The sequence below is a fragment of the Protopterus annectens genome, chromosome 7.part0 (assembly GCF_019279795.1).
Source record: "Protopterus annectens isolate FY-2018-M chromosome 7.part0, PAN1.0, whole genome shotgun sequence".
Taxonomy (NCBI): Eukaryota; Metazoa; Chordata; order Ceratodontiformes; family Protopteridae; genus Protopterus; species Protopterus annectens.
Window position 1 is genome coordinate 596824615 of NC_056739.1, and position 17914 is coordinate 596842528.

A 17914-nucleotide genomic window follows, 5' to 3' on the forward strand; every position below is an offset into this window, starting at 1 on the left:
TTTACAGACCTCAACTCAGATCCAGGCCCCTTTCCATACATTACTGTCAGTGAACCCATCCACATTGTAACTCTGCTGGATAAGACAATATAATGAATCAAAAAGGAGAACATAATACTCCACATAATGTGACCTACTCATTGCATATCCTTGGTGCCCTATCAGAGTTTTAAAATTCTACAATGCAAGTAAGAGAGATCAAGCTTTTGTCTTAGATCCTGTATTTATTTATTTTTATATTAATACATTACTTTTTTCTTAACTGTGCATATAGGCTGGTCCAAGGACCATTTTCAGCCAACACTCAGCCAAAGAGACAAAGCAAATAGTATGGGATAATAAAATAACATTTTCCATTAATATATTCATTTTAGTAACATTTTACAAAGCAATACAGACACTAGTGTCAAGTGTAAATAAAATATCTTAATCTGTAATAGAGGCTTATGAGATATATGCAAAATGACCCCTTAAGGACAGCAACTGTTTCAGCTATATGACTTCTGAATGCTATGCTGATGAGGCCATAAGAAGGCCGAAACATGCATGTCTACAGCTAGTGGCATTTGGCTTTGTTGGCCTGAATTTGTCCATAAAGACTTAAAAGGGAAAAAGTAAAAAGTCATGGACATTCAGAAGCCATTTAGCTTAAAACACTTGATGTCCTTAAGGGGTCATTTGCATATATCCCATAGACCTCTATTAAAGGAAGTTTAAGGTATCACCCAGTGAAAACTCTAGCTTGGCTTGGTTTTTCTTGTAGTTTTTACCACTTGTATTAGTTTGACATGTAAATAGGAAATAGACATAACTGCACACAAAACTAGATAACTAGAGGCATGCGTGCGTGCACACACACACACACACACACACACACACACACACACACACACACACACACACACACTCATTGCATATCCTTGGTGCCCTATCAGAGTTTTTAAATTCTACAATGCAAGTCCTCTAACTCCAAAAGTAAGAGATATCACGCCTTTGTCTTAGATCCTCTGTTTATTTATTTTTATATTAATATATTACTTTTTTCTTAACTGTGCATATAGGCTGGTCCAAGGACCATTTTCACCCAAAACTTAGGCAAAGCGACAAAGCAAATAGTATGGGATAATAGAATAACATTTTCCATTAATACATACATTTTAGTAACATTTTACAAAGCAATACAGACATTAGTGTCAAGTGTAAATAATATATCTTAATCTGTAATAGAGGCTTATGGGATATATGCAAATGACCCCTTAAGGACATCAACTGTTTCAGCTATATGACTTCTGAAAGCTATGCTGACGAAGCCATAAGAAGGCCGAAACATGCATGTCTACAGCTAGTGGCATTTGGCTTTGTTGGCTTGAATTTGTCCATAAAGACTTAAAAGGGAAAAAGTAAAAAGTCATGGACATTCAGAAGCCATTTAGCTTAAACACTTGATGTCCTTAAGGGGTCATTTGCAAATATCCCATGGGCCTCTATTAAAGGAACTTTAAGGTATCACCCAGTGAAAACTCTAGCTTGGCTAGGTTTTTCTTGTAGTTTTTACCACTTGTATTAGTTTGACATGTAAATAGAAAATGGACATACCTGCACACAAAACTAGATAACTAGAGGCATGCACATGCACGCCCCCCCCCCACACACCTATTTTATATTTATCTATAACACGTACAAACACACACACACACACACACACACACACACACACACACACACACACACACACACACACACACACACACACACACACACACACACACACATATTTTATATTTATCTATAGCACATACAAACGCACACACACACACACACACACACACACACACACCTATTTTATATTATCTATAACACGTACAAACACACGCACACACACACACACACACACACACACACACACACACACACACACACACACACACACACACACACATATTTTATATTTATCTATAACATGTACAAACACATGCACACACACACACACACACACACACACACACACACACACACACACACACACGCATTTCATGCATGTATTTTGAGGAGAAGAAAGCCACAGATCATTATACTATTCTATCATATTTTCATAGCTTTTCCTTTTTTTGATAGCACAATGTCCTTAGTCTTCATTTGCTGTTTGACCTTGAGCAAATAAATATTAACTAGACAGTGTTCCTGGTTAACACCTGAAACGAGGCACATGTGTATGATGGGTTTAACTGAGTAATAAAGAAAATTAAGACAAATTGAAAATACTGAAAAATCACAGTTTCAGCTATATCTAGAGTAATGTGCTGAAAATTGTGTAATTAGACAATTCTGAAAGTGAAAATAATACAAAACGTATCTGAAGTATGAGGAGCTCAGTTTTATATGAACCATATATAGGCTATTAAGAATATACTTGTATTACATTTTAACTGCAGGGAGGAAATCCTTCATCAAACAGATTACAAAAATAATACAGAATATAGCTGAATGCAACCCGAGACAATAACTTTCTTTACAAGTATTTATTTTGCACAAGTTTGATTTTGAAAAAAAAAGAGCACTCATAAGTCCGACAGTAATTTCAGATGAAGGAAAAGCCAATCAGATTATCCCACCCATAAAATAAGTAAATCAAAACATTTTATAGAAACAAAAATAGATGTGCAATGTGTTAACCACCCTGTTCACAGAATGTTCTTCACTTTATTTAGAGGATTTGCAGACAGTGGCATTGATTTATAATGAGTTGGTATACAGCTTGGCAAAGGGTGTTTAATTATATATATTATAACAGATTTATGCAATAGTGACATAATTCTGATAGTAAGTAGCTACAATTTATTTTGTACTTAATGCCAATGTTTTAGTAGCATAATATATTCTATACTAACTGATCATGATTAATAAAACACAATTACTGGTCTCCAATGTTTAGATAACTTTCTGCAGAAACAGACATACTAATAATTTTGTTTCACAGAGTGATCTATAAGTTTAACATCACATTTCCAGATTCCTTGTGGCTTTAATACGCTTAGACTGTTTATGTATTCATACATCACAAATACAAGAATGAGCCACTGAATCTAATGATGCAACCACAACCATGCATTTTTGTGGACTTTTGTGGACATATAGTTTTGGTAGAAAGAGTTGGAAAAAAGGAACAATACACATGATTGTTAAACCGACATTATCTTTGCATACACTTGTCAAAGTTACATTATCTGTGCATACATTTGTCAAAGTTATACTATATAAAGTTTCTATTCCTTGATTGTTCCAGTTTAGTCTCCACAACAAAACATTTTTTATTAGAGATTTACCTTATTAACCTGCATCATATTTATAGCATTTCTTTGCTGTAGTAAAATGAGTGAAACTAGTTGACTCATGTTGTCATAGCAACAGTACTACTGAATACAACTTTGCTGAAATTGATTTCTTTTATCTATATTAGTGTAACATAAACCTTTACTGTACAGGTACAAAAACAGGAAACATTACATAAAAACATGCTTAACAATAATGTATGGAGAAGCCGTTTACCCTGTGGATCATGATGATTTTAAACTAGGGTCAGTCTCTCCATCACATTAAAGAGCATTTCTCAGCACCTTGTTTTAGATCTTCAAGGGTTGATTGGGCTTTGTCCTTCAGTGAGTCCAGGTCAAGATTCTGGATGTTGGTCAGATGTCCAATCACAGAGTTCTTGTCCTCTTCATCTTCATTGTCCTCTTCAATCATCTTGGCCAGGTCCTTTGGAAGGTCTACATCACCTCCAGCAAGCTGAATTTGAGCTTCATCTAAGTCACTCTAAAAAAAAAAAAATAAATAAATACTAAGTTAGCTTTAGTTAACAAAGTTATTTGATGCTTTGCCTAACCAAGAATAAACAAAACTGCTAAGACATCCACTAAATGATATAAGCCTAGAAGAGTCAGCCCTGGGACTTGACTAAAGTAGGGTTAACATATTATGCTGCTGTTTTAAAAATGGTATTCACTTTTGCCATGCTATACATCTTCCAAGAGAACATGTACATTGCTGCCCTGCAAGACACTATAAGGTTGCAGTTGCTATGTATTTTATGTGAATCCAAAGAGGGGTCTGTTTAAATGAATCTATATCATTTGGTTGAAAACTCATTTTGTAAAAAAAAAAAAAAAAAAAAAAAAAATTTGTAAAGTAGTAAACCCCTCTTAACCCCCTACATGTTGAATGCATTGTTCCACATTCACTCCTTTAGTTATTACAACAAATTCCAAGGTTGTACCAGCTTAGTGAAAAAAGGGAAACTCCAGTGACTGAAAATTAAACCAAATGAATTGTTAAATGAGGAAATAGATAGATAGATAGATAGATAGATAGATAGATAGATAGATAGGTAGATAGGTAGATAGATAGATAGATAGATAGATAGATAGATAGATAGATAGATAGATAGATAGATAGGAAGACAGAGAAAATACAGCTCTCAAGTTCTTAAAGATAAATATTGTGGAATGCATGTACTATTTCTGCCTTGAAGTTGAAGGAATTAGTGAACAAATGTTTGATAATTTATTATATTCACTTGTTGCTACATATCTGTTAGTACTTGTCTATTTTAAATATGACATACAACATCAACTTATTGCATCCCATATAAGATGAAGTACTAATTGATGTACATAGCTACTGATAAGAGTTATTTAAAGTGTATCAATAAGGCACTAGCCACATAGGACAGGAAATAAGCACATAAGCGATAATCTAACTACCAATAGGTTCATAGGTTCATAGGTAGGTACTAGGCTATCGGCCCTAGGGCCCATACAAGCCTAGCCAAAAAATGTACCCTGGCTTTTGCCACCCAAGAAAATTATTTTCCTGTGCCCCTGTTGAGCAGAGCCACAGAAGTGATCCCCGGGGTGAATTTCCCATTTCCCATCCAATCATCAAGATTTTTCTTGAAGAGTGCTAATGAGGAGCTCTGTTTGACATAGATAGGTAGTCTGTTCCAGAGTATGGGAAGTCTCTGGGACAGGAATCTATCCCTCCAGCATGTTCTGTTTATTGTGGTGACAAGGTTAAGGTCCCTAGAGCGTGTAGCTCGGAGGGATTGGGATTTCTTTAAGTGGAGCATGTCCAACAGCTCTGGGTTTGACATAGCTTTGTATGTTAGGCAGAGATCGCCCCTGAGTAGGCGATATGCGACAGAGTAAAGCTGGAGTTTTTTGAGACGGTCTGAATAGGGCATCTGTTTGAGGCCATTAATCCTCTTTGTGAGAGGCCATTAATCCTAATAGAAGTAGATATGCAGAAGAGGTAAGATAGATGACACCTCTCCTCCTCAAACAGCCTATGGCTTACATTTATAACCCCAATTCAAATGAATTTACAAAAAAGTATATGATAAAACATATAAATACAGCACAGCACGTAAACTGTGGTTAGATGTGATAAAGTTTGGTTATGAGCAAAAGCTCTCCTCTACTTCTAAGCAAATTCTAAATGCTTGATTAAAGTCTCAAGTGAGCTAGTCAACAATGTGTGGTTCTTTTTGTCTTGATTTTAAGTAATCTCAGCCAAAAACATCATTGCTGATGAAGTATCAGTTTTTCCCTGTGATTTAATTTATATCGATATCTATTTATCTATCTTTTTCTATAGATAGATAGATAGACAGCTAGATATAGATATAGATATATATATAAGTATATAAATCCATATATTGAAAACTCAGAATGTTGAATGGCAACTGATCAAACAGAATGAGTCGATCAGCTTTTAGCTTTCCATCAGGAAAAAAATGACCAAAACAGTTGTTACACCCCCACACCCCCTGCTAATTATACATACCAACGCCAAGAAGACAATACAGTGGGGAAATGGCAAATAAATTCCCTACTTCCTACTGACCCATGATCTCAGAAAGGTAAAAAGCCGGCATGTTCAACAGATTTTCTCTCAGATGAGTTGGCTTTTCTCCCTTTCAACAAATCAGCTTTTCATCTCTTCAGTCATGACCAGGACTAAGGTGAGAGAAAATAACGCATATAGAAGCTAATCAACCAGCTTGTTCTTAACACATGGGAAGAATCTGGAGTAAAGCTAGACAGACAGATACAAGGCGAACATGTAAAATGCACACACTGATTAGAATTCTGGAATGTACTTTTACACAGACGTCTTACCACTGAGCTAAAGTGCTGTACTACAGTATAAGGAAAACGTTTATTGATGTTTGAGATGTCACTCAGCAAGTCACCAGAAACATACACTATAGTGGTATAAAATCAGAGAGATGTAAGAAGCTAATGATGCAAGCTTCAGGGTAGAATAAAATGCACCATTAAATAACCTTGAGTCAATGTGACCATTTGGGATCAAGTAAGGTAAGATTAATGTACGCTCAAAATACCATTTTTTAAACCTGCATCTGTTTCTTTTCATTCTCATCATTCACATTCTGCTGTCAACTTTATCCAGTTTAGCATCAGAAGACCAGGAACCAAATGGAAAATGCACCAAACAAGTCTGTATACAAACTCCGTTTTTTGAGGGCCAGTATTTCCAACAAACAAGAGGAGTTGCCATGGGGGCTGCCTGCATATGCAAATATAGTACTATTAGGCTGGGAATTAAGATATGTATTCCAGAAAGAATTTTGGAACAACATCCAGTTATATTGCAGGTTTTTGGATGACATATTTATTTTGTGGAAGGGGAAAGTGGAAGATATCCCTTGCTTTATTAACCACCTGAACAAAACTACTTCATTTTTGGGTGCTGCGGTAGCGTTGCCGCCTCACAGTTAGACATTGCCCGTTCGATTCTCAGTTAGAGCGTCTTCTGTGTGGCGACATGCGTGAATGGGCGTTCCTTCGTTGAAGGTTGTACGTTAGGCCCAGCAAGCCAGCATGTAAAAATCTACTGCCAATCATTAGCGGACCGGAGTTCCGCTGTGGCGACCCCTAACTGGGAAAAGCCGAAAGACACAAACAAACAAATAAACTTATAACTACAACACTAGAGGTATACATTCCTTGGACACGGCAATTTTCCATACACCTACAGGTTTCAAATCTAACATATTTCGTAAAAGTACTTTTTGTAATTCTTACCATCAATATACGAGCAACCATCCACTTTCACAGAAAAAAGAGCTTAGTCAAAGGACAGGCTATAAGAATTGCATGCATGACTTCAGAATTGAGTGACGTGAGCCAGGAATTTTTCATATTAAGAGATCTGTTTTAGAAAGGGGATACCCCAAACAGATGATGGAACACATTATTGAGGAGGTTTACACAGGATGGGGAAAAAATATAAGCCCCTGTTAGGAAACCACCCATTAACTAATAAAGCCCCCACAGATCCTGGTGAAACAAAGATTTATGAGCATTCATGTATAAGTGCATTACAGTTCTATATCATATAAAGTGAATAACATATTAAAAAAGAATTGGAGTATATTTAGGGTAAATAATGATGTGTTAACTGCAGTGAGAGATAAACCAGTTTTTATCAGCAAGGTGGTCATGAATATTAAACATCTTATGGAAAACAAGCTGAATTTACCAATAGAAGGTGGTTGTGGTACAACACCTTGTGGGAGGTGCTCCCAATGTACTAATATTTTCAAAAGCACCTCAAACCCATCTAGCTAATAAGATGGCATCTAAGGTTATATTCGAGAAAGAAAATTGTTTTACCACCAGAGTGGTGTACCTTGCTCTGTGTGATATGTGCAATGGATTCTATGTTGGGAAAATGGAGAGGGCGTTGAAAAGCAGAATCTATGAGCACGTATATGATGTTAAAAACAAGAAGGATACAAGTGCATAATATAGACATTCCCTTACTTGTTCCAATTGTAAAGGTTTTAAATTTGGTGTTTTGGATACTGTGGACATAGATTTGAGGGGGGGGGGGGTGACTGGAAGAATTTATAAAGTAAAAAAGAGCTGGTTTGGTAACTCAGACTAGCAGCTAAGTTTCTACCAGGTATAAATGATTCCTTGACAATACTTCTAGCCCTGAAAGAAAAATCTATGAAACTTTAAGTATTTTAACCTTTTTACATGCATTACTGTGCCTGCATTTTTAAATACATGCTGAAGGTATTTAATATATAACAGTGTTTTATTTGTAAAATGCTAAGTAGGCTTGAATATTAACATCCTGTGTAGTTAATATTGCTCATGTGACCATTTTACATGTGACTTTTTTGACAACACCATTGGCTCAATTTTATTTATTATGTAACATGTACTGGTATAAAAATGGTTCTTGAATCAGTGTGCTTTATTCTGATGAAGTTTTCTATGTGAAAGACGAAAGCGCTTAATCTCCGTGTGTTTTTACTGCAATAAACGGAGTTCTATACAGGCTTGTTTGGTGCATTTTCCATTTGGTTCCTGGTCTATTGTTATTTGCACTGCACCAGATATTTGGAATTTAGCATCAGAAGAGACAGACAGACCTAGTCCAGCAACTATAATAACTATAAGGAGAGAACATATCCTGTTTCGAATGCTACTCCATCACAGGATGAGCACATGCTCTTACACACACACACACACACACACACACACACACACACACACACACACGCACACGCACACGCACACGCACACGCACACAGACATAGACACACACATACACAATTTGGAATGTTAGAAATTCACCTTCAGGATTAGGGAGGAAACAGGAGACTCAGTAAAAACAAGACTGATGTGCAGACTTCATAATGGAAAGCACACCAGCTGGGAACCAAACTGGAGAACCAATTGTTTTGAAGGAGCAATGCTCATAATATTTTGTACAATTTTTTTTTTCAGTTTTTTATTTTTTTTTTTCAATTTTGTCTTGTTAGGCTATTTTTATATGGTCTTGTCTACCTAGACCTCTCCCTATTTTGAAGGAATGTTTCTATTTTCTGACCTGATTAACCCTTGCTCAGGATGTTCCTATTTTTGGAGGTATAATTGATTTACATCTTCACACACTTTTCTGAATCCCTGTCATCACATGTAATTTTTGAAGCTGTCTAGCACACTACTTGACCAACACACTACTGACAACAATATTTAAACAAAGAGGACAGAAATCTGACATCTCCCTTTTTCTTAAGCACAAATAATTAACTTTGTGTGGCAGAATTTTGAAATACAATTCATTAAAGTCGACATGTTTTGCATTTGTATCTTTGATAATTTGCTTATATTTTCCATCATTTTTGTTGCTGTCCATTTTTCCACCATGTTTCTGAGTAGTATCCCACATTCCTACTGGAGAAGGGAAGAGAAATGGGCCATTTAGCATTCAAAGTTTATGCTAATTAGATTACAGTTTTTTTGCTGGATGTTCCTACTTTTTGAGAGCCTTTGTTCCTATTGCCAGTGTCTGCAGGTTGAGATGTATATGTCCACCCTGTACCTCCTATGTCATTTAAATGAATATATATATATTGAACTCTAGCAGATGGGAAGGAGCATTATATTTGTGGGTAGAAGTGGATGAAGGGCACTGAAATAACCAGAGGTCAAAAAAAGGAGAAGCTGGGATAACCTAATTCTGAAAACAGAAGATACACACAAGAGATTCATTCAGGCAGTCAGTAAAGTTTTGTCAGGAGATATGTTTTAATCTGAGACGGGGAAAGGGGGAAACTAGAGGAGAAATGTGATAGGCTATGATGTCTGAGTTATAGTTTACCAATATTAAAAAGGCAGACTTTGCTGTAAGTTAAGTTCATAATGGAACTAATTTGCTTCATTAAAGACTGATACTTGAGAGATCATTCATTCAGAATCTGCAGACTGAATGCAACTTTACATCACATTTTACTTTGTGAATATATACCTGCAATCCCATTTCTATTACACTCATCCCCTAACATCAACACACCTTGGCATACATTATAGTTTAATTTGACTAGAAGTTCCTTTTAGCTGTCTGGGGCCAGATGATAACTCCAAGGCATAGCTGCCAACCTTCAATCTTCAAAATGAGGAATATTAACCCTCATAATGTGGACCAAATGGGCAAAATGTGAAACACATACTAATGGCTTACTAATAACTTCAACTAGGAAGGTCATAGGATGGTTAAAATATGTTTGTTTCACTTAGTGAGTTGGGGTCTAAAAGAGTTTGCAGCAATGTAGATAACGCCTATATTTATACTGTGAATCATTTCTTCTTCACCCTGCTGGGGTGGGGTTTGCATGGGGAATCCATGGCTAGAAACCATCATAAAATTTCCAAGGCAAGTTTTAGGTTGCATTCTACTCTGGTGCTAGGAAACTGAAAGAAAGAGGTGATTTGGGCAAGCTTTGGTGTTGCTGCTATAACGGGTATGATTTTCTGTGTACTGTATAGGTAGCAGAGGTGTGGGTTACAGTCTTCCACAAAGGGAGGAGCTTTTTGCTTATTTTAGGAACATAAAATATAGAGATTTTACTTCTGAGTGTCGATCATAGTACAATTGCACTGTAGTCATGGAGTCAAGAGGGACAGCAGAAGTGACAATGAGAAGTTATCCAAGAGTATAAAATGATTCACAATATCTTATTGAATTGATTCAAATGGCTGTGATCCAAATGACTGTGTTTGTCTATAAAAGTTCATTATATATCCTTTTTTTTTACTTGGTAGACCCTACTGGTTATATGGACCTTCTTCTGAGGGAGGGATAAGGTGACAGTAAGAAATCCTCCATTTCAAAGGAAGGAGAAACCCTTGCACCCTAGACAGCCAAGTTACATTATGGTCTAAGGCATATAATAGTACATTACTGTACTTCAAAAGTCAGTGTAAAAAACATATCAGTGCAGTTTAGATGGACATAGAGTCACTGTCAATGACAGGTGCTAAACTGCAAAACAATATGCTTGTTGTTCCATAAATCTTAGAGGAAGAGGACTAGATATTCCATTGGAATGTCATTATCATAAACTTTTTTGCTTGGTAAGACTGGGATATGCCAATTGTGTCATTTTAGATTTATGGAATGTGGACTGCAGGAGTACACATAGTGCCCAGTAGGATGGGCCAGCCTTGCAGGTCACTGAGTGTGAGTTCTACATGATGCATGCAACACATGACACAGTATCTAACATTGCCCTATCTAACCTGTCAAGGAATACTTGAACAGTCAGAATGATGAGGTTCTGTGTAGTGTGGTATTGTCCATGATGCTTTGGCCTAACTCTATATGTAGCACTTACGCACACTGTATCCCTTCTATCCAGAACATATTTTATTACCTTCTTTAACTTGTCCATGTTAATTTTTTGGAGTCCACTGTCATCTGGTATGCATATATATGTAGTTCAAAAATCATTTTAGTGATGCCCTGATTTGCATTCCTCTAAGGTTCATTACCATACAGTGAAATGTAATATTTTAGCTTACCTCTCTCACACTGACAATAACTATTTAAACATTTAGCATCAAACCTTATTTGTGACTCGTTTCTACACTGATTGCCTTTGAATAAAGCTAGGATAACAGCATGATGTCTAAATCCACAATATGCATTGATTTGCCTAATAGAAGGAAAGCAGAACCCAAGGAAAGAAGTTGTGTAGGTATGTAAGATTTTGTGATTCTCTATATTGGTATTGAGTTTTGGAAATAAATGTGGAGTGGTGTGTCACAAGTCTAAAGTTCTTGATTTGTTTGCTGGGTTTTGCACTGCCTTCAGTTACTCAGCTATTGTGAGCATATCTCTCAACTCTCCAGATTTTTGCAGATTGTTCAGATTTTGTCTAATTTTTGGGTTGCTTCTCATAAAATATGTGGTCTTCTGGCAAAACATTGAGGGCTGAAGTCACTAAATAATTACTTATATTTGAGTTGCAGACTTTATATCCTTCAGAAATGCATGCCAATGTCAAACCTGTTATTCTACCAACTTGCTAAATTTATAACAGCAATATTTAAAATTTGTTCCTAATTTTCGGCCTTTGTCCCTCATTCCTTTTTCTCCAGATTTTTGACACTTAAAGTTGTGAGGTATGATTATAAGTTCATATATATAAACAAGTGCAACTTTATTTTATGAATTTTGGGTATTTTTGCATAACTGTATTCTTGATTTGAGCTATGCAATATTGATTTGCTCAGATTTAAAGAATTCTTTAAGTCTTTTGAGTCACATATTTTGACATCATGATACTGCAAGAATATTTTATTTTCATCAAAACTCAGGCAAGATTGATAATATGTGGATGCATGGTGCCCTCTACTGGTTACTAGCAGAAAATGAAGAAGATTCAATCATATTGTAATGGTGTGTTAAAATACAGAATGGGAAAGGTTGAAGGTCTATGTGCAGAATCAGAAGGACTGATTTTGAATGTTCTTATAATAATAGAGGTTTTAAAATTATAAAGTACTAATTACAACAAGTGTTAATAATAAAGTGCTATTTACAAGTGATTGATATTTACATTACTTTATTTTTCTGTGTTTGTTAACCAGATGGATTAGCTTCTACAAGACCCTATTCTGTCATTATCTGGAAGGCAAGATAAAAACAGGAAAACCTGAGTATACATACTGATTAGCGTTATGTAAGTTCAATATATACATGTGAACATTGGAAATTAAGAATTGTGTAAATGCTATAGAGAAATGTAGAGTAAAGGTTTAGAATTAGATATACAACAATGGATCAATGCCATATACATGCAAACTTAAGTAGGAAATGTAATGAACAATGCAGAAGATTAAATTAGATACTGTACAGGAAGAAATAGGTTAGCCAGCATCTTTGAATTAATTTTATATTCTTTGCACTAATAATTAACTTTTTCCAAATAGTAGTTATTTTGTTATGGCTGTAATATCATTAGACAGTTGGTTCCTGGAAGCAGGGGCCAATTTCTTGAATGATCTTTCACAGCAGGAAATATAAAAGCAAAGTCATGAAGCCAGGATCTGTGCTAGCATCTTGGGGGCACCCAGCAAGTATCAAGTTGGAGTCCTTGGATGCTTCCAGTCTAAGTAGTACCCTATCACTGTGAATACTCCTTTTATTTGTACTTTCTTGACCAGGTTAGTCCCAGAAAGCCTATAGCCTCTTTTCAGCGGAGACCCGAGGAGGTATTCTTACTGACTACAGAAATGTGGTCGTGTTACAGTGGCACTTCAGCTACTATTTTCAGTAAGTGCCATTGGATCTCTTATATCCATTTCAGCTACCACCAACTCAGGCAGATGGGGCCTTAGTTTAACATCTCATCTGAAGGATGATACACTCATCATGGTTTCCCCATGCCAAGCAGAATACTTTTGTCTTCCTTTTTTCATATTTTGCCTTACTCTTCAGCTTTTCCTCCCAGAAGCTTTATTTTTATTAAATGCTCTAAGATGAATTTTAGAGTTCATTTTTAGCCAGTCTTTTCATCCAATAATAGCTTGAACAAAATCATAACTCAGTAACTAAATTTAGTATTTCTGTTAGGTTTACTTTTTCTTGCATACTTTCAACACAGCTTAAAAGACCAAGACTACACAGCAATAACTGTCTACAAAAGAACTTGATTAAGATGACACTCTGGGGGCTGCCAGGTTGCCAGAAACTATTGGGTTGCAGATGCTCTGAGGTACATTTTAGAGCATTTTTCTAATGTTGCTCCAGTGATGACCTGAAGAAAAATCTTAATTAAGTAAAGTAGTTCAGTCTTAATTTCCCTGAAAGAAAAACAATAAAACATAAGTTGTATCCAAGGCTTAATATTCAAAGCTGACAAAATAGTAGCTCACAATAAACCGAGAAAACAAATTTTGAAAGGATACGTAAATCCTATACGGCAATACTGGTATTAGTTTGGGATGAAAGCAAAGGTGAAAATGACCACAGTCATATATTTCAAGTGTCTAGTGGCATACATATTCACAGCATACATCCTCACCCCTACCCCAAAATGCAGTTGCCTTATGTGTACCCCGATATCAATCTGGGACAAAACTGAAAAAGAAGAAATAGAATGTAATAACATATTTCAACCAGTTGCTGTCAGGTGCATGTAAACAGCATGCTCCTTATCCCATCCCCAAATGATAGTCACCTATGTACATGTCTGATGCTTATGTGGAAAGTGAAAAAATAATGATGACAGTAATGTTTTCCAGCTTGTTGTTCCTAGGCAGTACATTGTCCTCACACTTGCTATAGTGATCTTCTATGCACACATCTGAGGTTTGTGAGAAGAGTTAACAAAATAATGACCACACTGCCAACAGATCCTCAAAAGTTATGGATACTTTCTGTGCACTCTTCTGAAGTTTGTGAAGAAAATTAAAGAAGCAATGACCACATGGTCCCCAGCCCCCGAACAGGTTATGGTGACCTTCTCTGCACATCTCTGAAGTTTGATCATGAGGAAGATAAAACAATAATGACCCCACAGTATCTGACCACTGAATGATTTAAGCAGCTTTATTGGTATTATTACGTCATTCCAAAATAGGTGTTCAATTGTCCTCTTCATAATGACCCCATAGGATCTGACCGCTGAATGATTTAAGCAGCTTTATTGATATTGAGAAATATGAAAAAACAAATGAATAAATGAAGGAAACTTCTTTAGTGATGCACAGAGGACAACTTGAAGCCAGCAATAACATATAAAACTTTATTAACCAGAGTTCAGCGCTTTCATTCCTAAAATTCACTCGAACTTAATCAGAACTAAAATATTAGGTTAAAACCTCCAGGAGGTTAAGGGATCAAATTTATGACACAGCCTGGATATTAGAAACAACAAACCTACTAATGCATTGTACAAGCATGTAATGGTATGTGACACTCATATTTTGGCTTTTTAGTAATAGAGCAAATTAAGAAAGACATTCAGTGTAGAATAATGGATAAACATCTTGATGCTTGTGAGGTGAGATGGCAGATCAAATTAAATGCAGCTAGGTACCTTGAGCTTAATGAAACTGCTTCTCTTAATTCAGTTTTAAAAGCAAATCATTATGAGACTGTGTGATTCTATTGGTTCTTTTGGTTTTATCATATGACCCTTAGGGGGGATATTTAAATGTTTGTTTTAAACTAATATTTTAGTTGTGATGAAGTTCCAGTGAATTTTAGGAATGAAAGTGCTTAACTCTGGTTAATATTATATGGTATTGCTGGCTCCTAGTTGTCCTCTGTGCATCACTAAGGAAGCTTTATCGATATTGCTACCTTATGCCAAAATCAGTGTTTGACTGTCCTGCCTGTTCATTTTTCTAAGACCTATTATCCTGCTCTTGGATTTTAGCTGGACAATATGTTGCATTTTGTAGTCTTACTGAATTACAAGATATTATCCGTGGGCTGATTATACATGGTGTTCTTGTTTTGTTTACCTTTGTTAACATTTGGATTTAATATCATTACTGCAACTTATATACTTGTTTTTTTAACCAAAGTTAAGGCACTATTTTCTGATACTCTAGGCATTTTCCATTCTACTCTTTTAGTATAACCCTTTTTAGCAGCCATTGGGTTTTGATCATTGAAAGCACACTGCTTTTTAGGTATTTTCCCCAGAACTGACTAAGCTTCTGCTGTCATTCAAAGGGAATCCAGTGTCTGTCAGCCTGGGACGACATGCTCGACAAACCGCATTGCTTTGCAAGAGATGGCTTGTACCTGTCACCCCTAGGCTTTCGAATACTAGCCAAGGCTCTTGCTGCCCCCATAGTGCCTTTTTTAGGTAAGGCTCAAAAGTCAAACCCACTTCCGTAAACAACACAATTAACAAAAAACTGAGGGTTATGCTACTCAGCGCCAGGAGTTTAAATCTCAAAATGTACACGCTTGAAGCACTCCTCAGTATGGTGAACGTCGACATCTGTGCAGTAACTGAAACCTGGTTCAAGGCTCTAGACAGCACCCCAGCACTACAGGGCTACAACTCATACCACACGTTTCGGCCACAGAACACGGACCAAAACACAAAAGGAGGGGTGTATCCATATTCATCAAGGATACCTTCACCTCCAGGTTAGTGGCGCAGCATGATACCTCTGAGATCATCCATGTGGAACTAACATCGGGCAAATCTGCAATGCAAATTGTGGCCTGCTACAGATCACCCTCCATGACCCAGGACCACCACTCCACCTTTCTGGAGACACTGAAAAACATGAAGGTCCTACCAAACACCCTGATATTGGGTGATTTCAATTACCCTACCATTCACTGGGAAAACTACTCGAGTACAAATTCCCAGGCCCAGCCCTTCCTATAATTCATCAACTCAAACACCCTGGATCAGCTGGTAAACTCCCCTACCAGAGGTGAAAACATATTGGACCTGGTCATTACCAACATGGGCGACAGGTGTTCCATACCGAAGGTCAACCTGTCACTGGTTAGATCAGACCATAAACTAATCACTCTGGATGTCCACACCTCACCATCACCCCCAACTAAGGAAACCACAGTAAAAAACTTTTCTAAAACAAACTTCACCTTACTTAAGACAGAGGTGGTAAGTTTCACAGCCCCCACACTAAAGGATAATGCTGCCCAAGATGCAGAAACCTTTACAAATGCACTCTATGAGTACCTACAAGGATGCATGGATCATGCCATCCCTAGCAAAACCAAGACTCACTCCTCTAAGAAAAGGAAATCAGTTTGGTGGACCCCTGCAATAAACAGGCTATACAATACAAGGAGGAAACTAGTTCAGAAAAAAATCAAATCCCAAGAAGGAAAGACATCCCTGGTCAGTATCAGTAAGAAACGAAGGTCCCTCATAAAATCGTCCAAGGCTAACTTCGAAAGAAAAATAGCCAAGGATTCAAAATATAACCACAAAGCCTTCTTTAGCTATGTTAAGAATCTAAGTGGCAACTCACAGATATGCACTGAATATACTGAACCTACTGATATTGCCAACATCCTAGCAGATAGATTCAGTGCAAACTTCTCCCCCTCTCACCTCCACAAGGGACACAACAATACTGGAAAAGTGTAGTGTCCCAAAAATCACAGACGCACAGGTGAAAACAGCCCTTTCAAAAGCCAAAAACACAGCATCAGTGGGACCAGATGGTGCCCCAGGCTGCATCTTGCACGAACTACAGAATGAACTAACCCCCCCACCTAAATACGCTGTTCAGTCTCAGCCTCTCTACAGGTTACATGCTCATAGAATGGTGCACAGCAACAGTTATTCCTCTCCACAAAGGAGGGGCCACAACTGACCCTGGTAACTATTGCCCCATAAGCCTGACTAGCCTGGTCTGCAAGGCTATGGAGCGCATCATCATGGAACTCATTAACAAAGACATTGGGAACCTCCAAACACTTACCCGACCCAGTTCGGCTTTGTTAAGGGCAGATCATGCCTACTAAACCTGGTTGACTTCTTCAAGACAGTTACCAAGGCCATAGACAAGGGAAAGGTGGTTCACACAGCCTACCTTGACCTTACCAAGGCTTTCAACACCATTCCCCACTCAGGTATTACAGAAAAACTCACCAGCCTGAACATAAACCCCTACATCACGAGATGGATTGACAACTGGCTTACAGACAGAACTCATACAGTAAGAATAGTGGGCTCCAGGTCCGACTCTAAATCATTCACAAGTGGTGTCCCGCAAGGCTCGGTCCTGGGACCCCTAATGTTCGGCATATACTTCTCAGAAGTACAGACAAACACAGGAGGACTATGGCTAACCAAGTTCGCCAATGACTGCAAACTGGGAGCCATAATTGGCTCTCTGGCTGACACAGACATCCTCCAAAAGGGCCTTACTGAGACGGACACCTGGTGTCAAAGTCATGACCTCAAGCTAAATGCCAAAAAATGCATAGTCATCCCATTTGGGAAAAACAAAACACTTATGAATTACCACATAGGTGGCAGCCCCCTCAATACAGAAGATGTAATAAGAGATCTGGGGAC

The 17914-nt window shown here is 37.3% G+C and overlaps 1 protein-coding gene across 1 annotated transcript in view; it reads right to left on the minus strand.

Annotated features, from left to right (window-relative positions):
* Positions 1 to 2354: 2354 nt before the first annotated feature.
* Positions 2355 to 17914, minus strand: part of CPLX3 (complexin 3) — a 341232-nt gene continuing 325672 nt past the window's right edge. Inside the window, exon 3 of the mRNA XM_044077188.1 lies at positions 2355 to 3813. Coding sequence (XP_043933123.1) covers positions 3589 to 3813 — 225 coding nt within the window. The 3' untranslated portion in view covers positions 2355 to 3588. The remainder of the gene's footprint in view (positions 3814 to 17914) is intronic.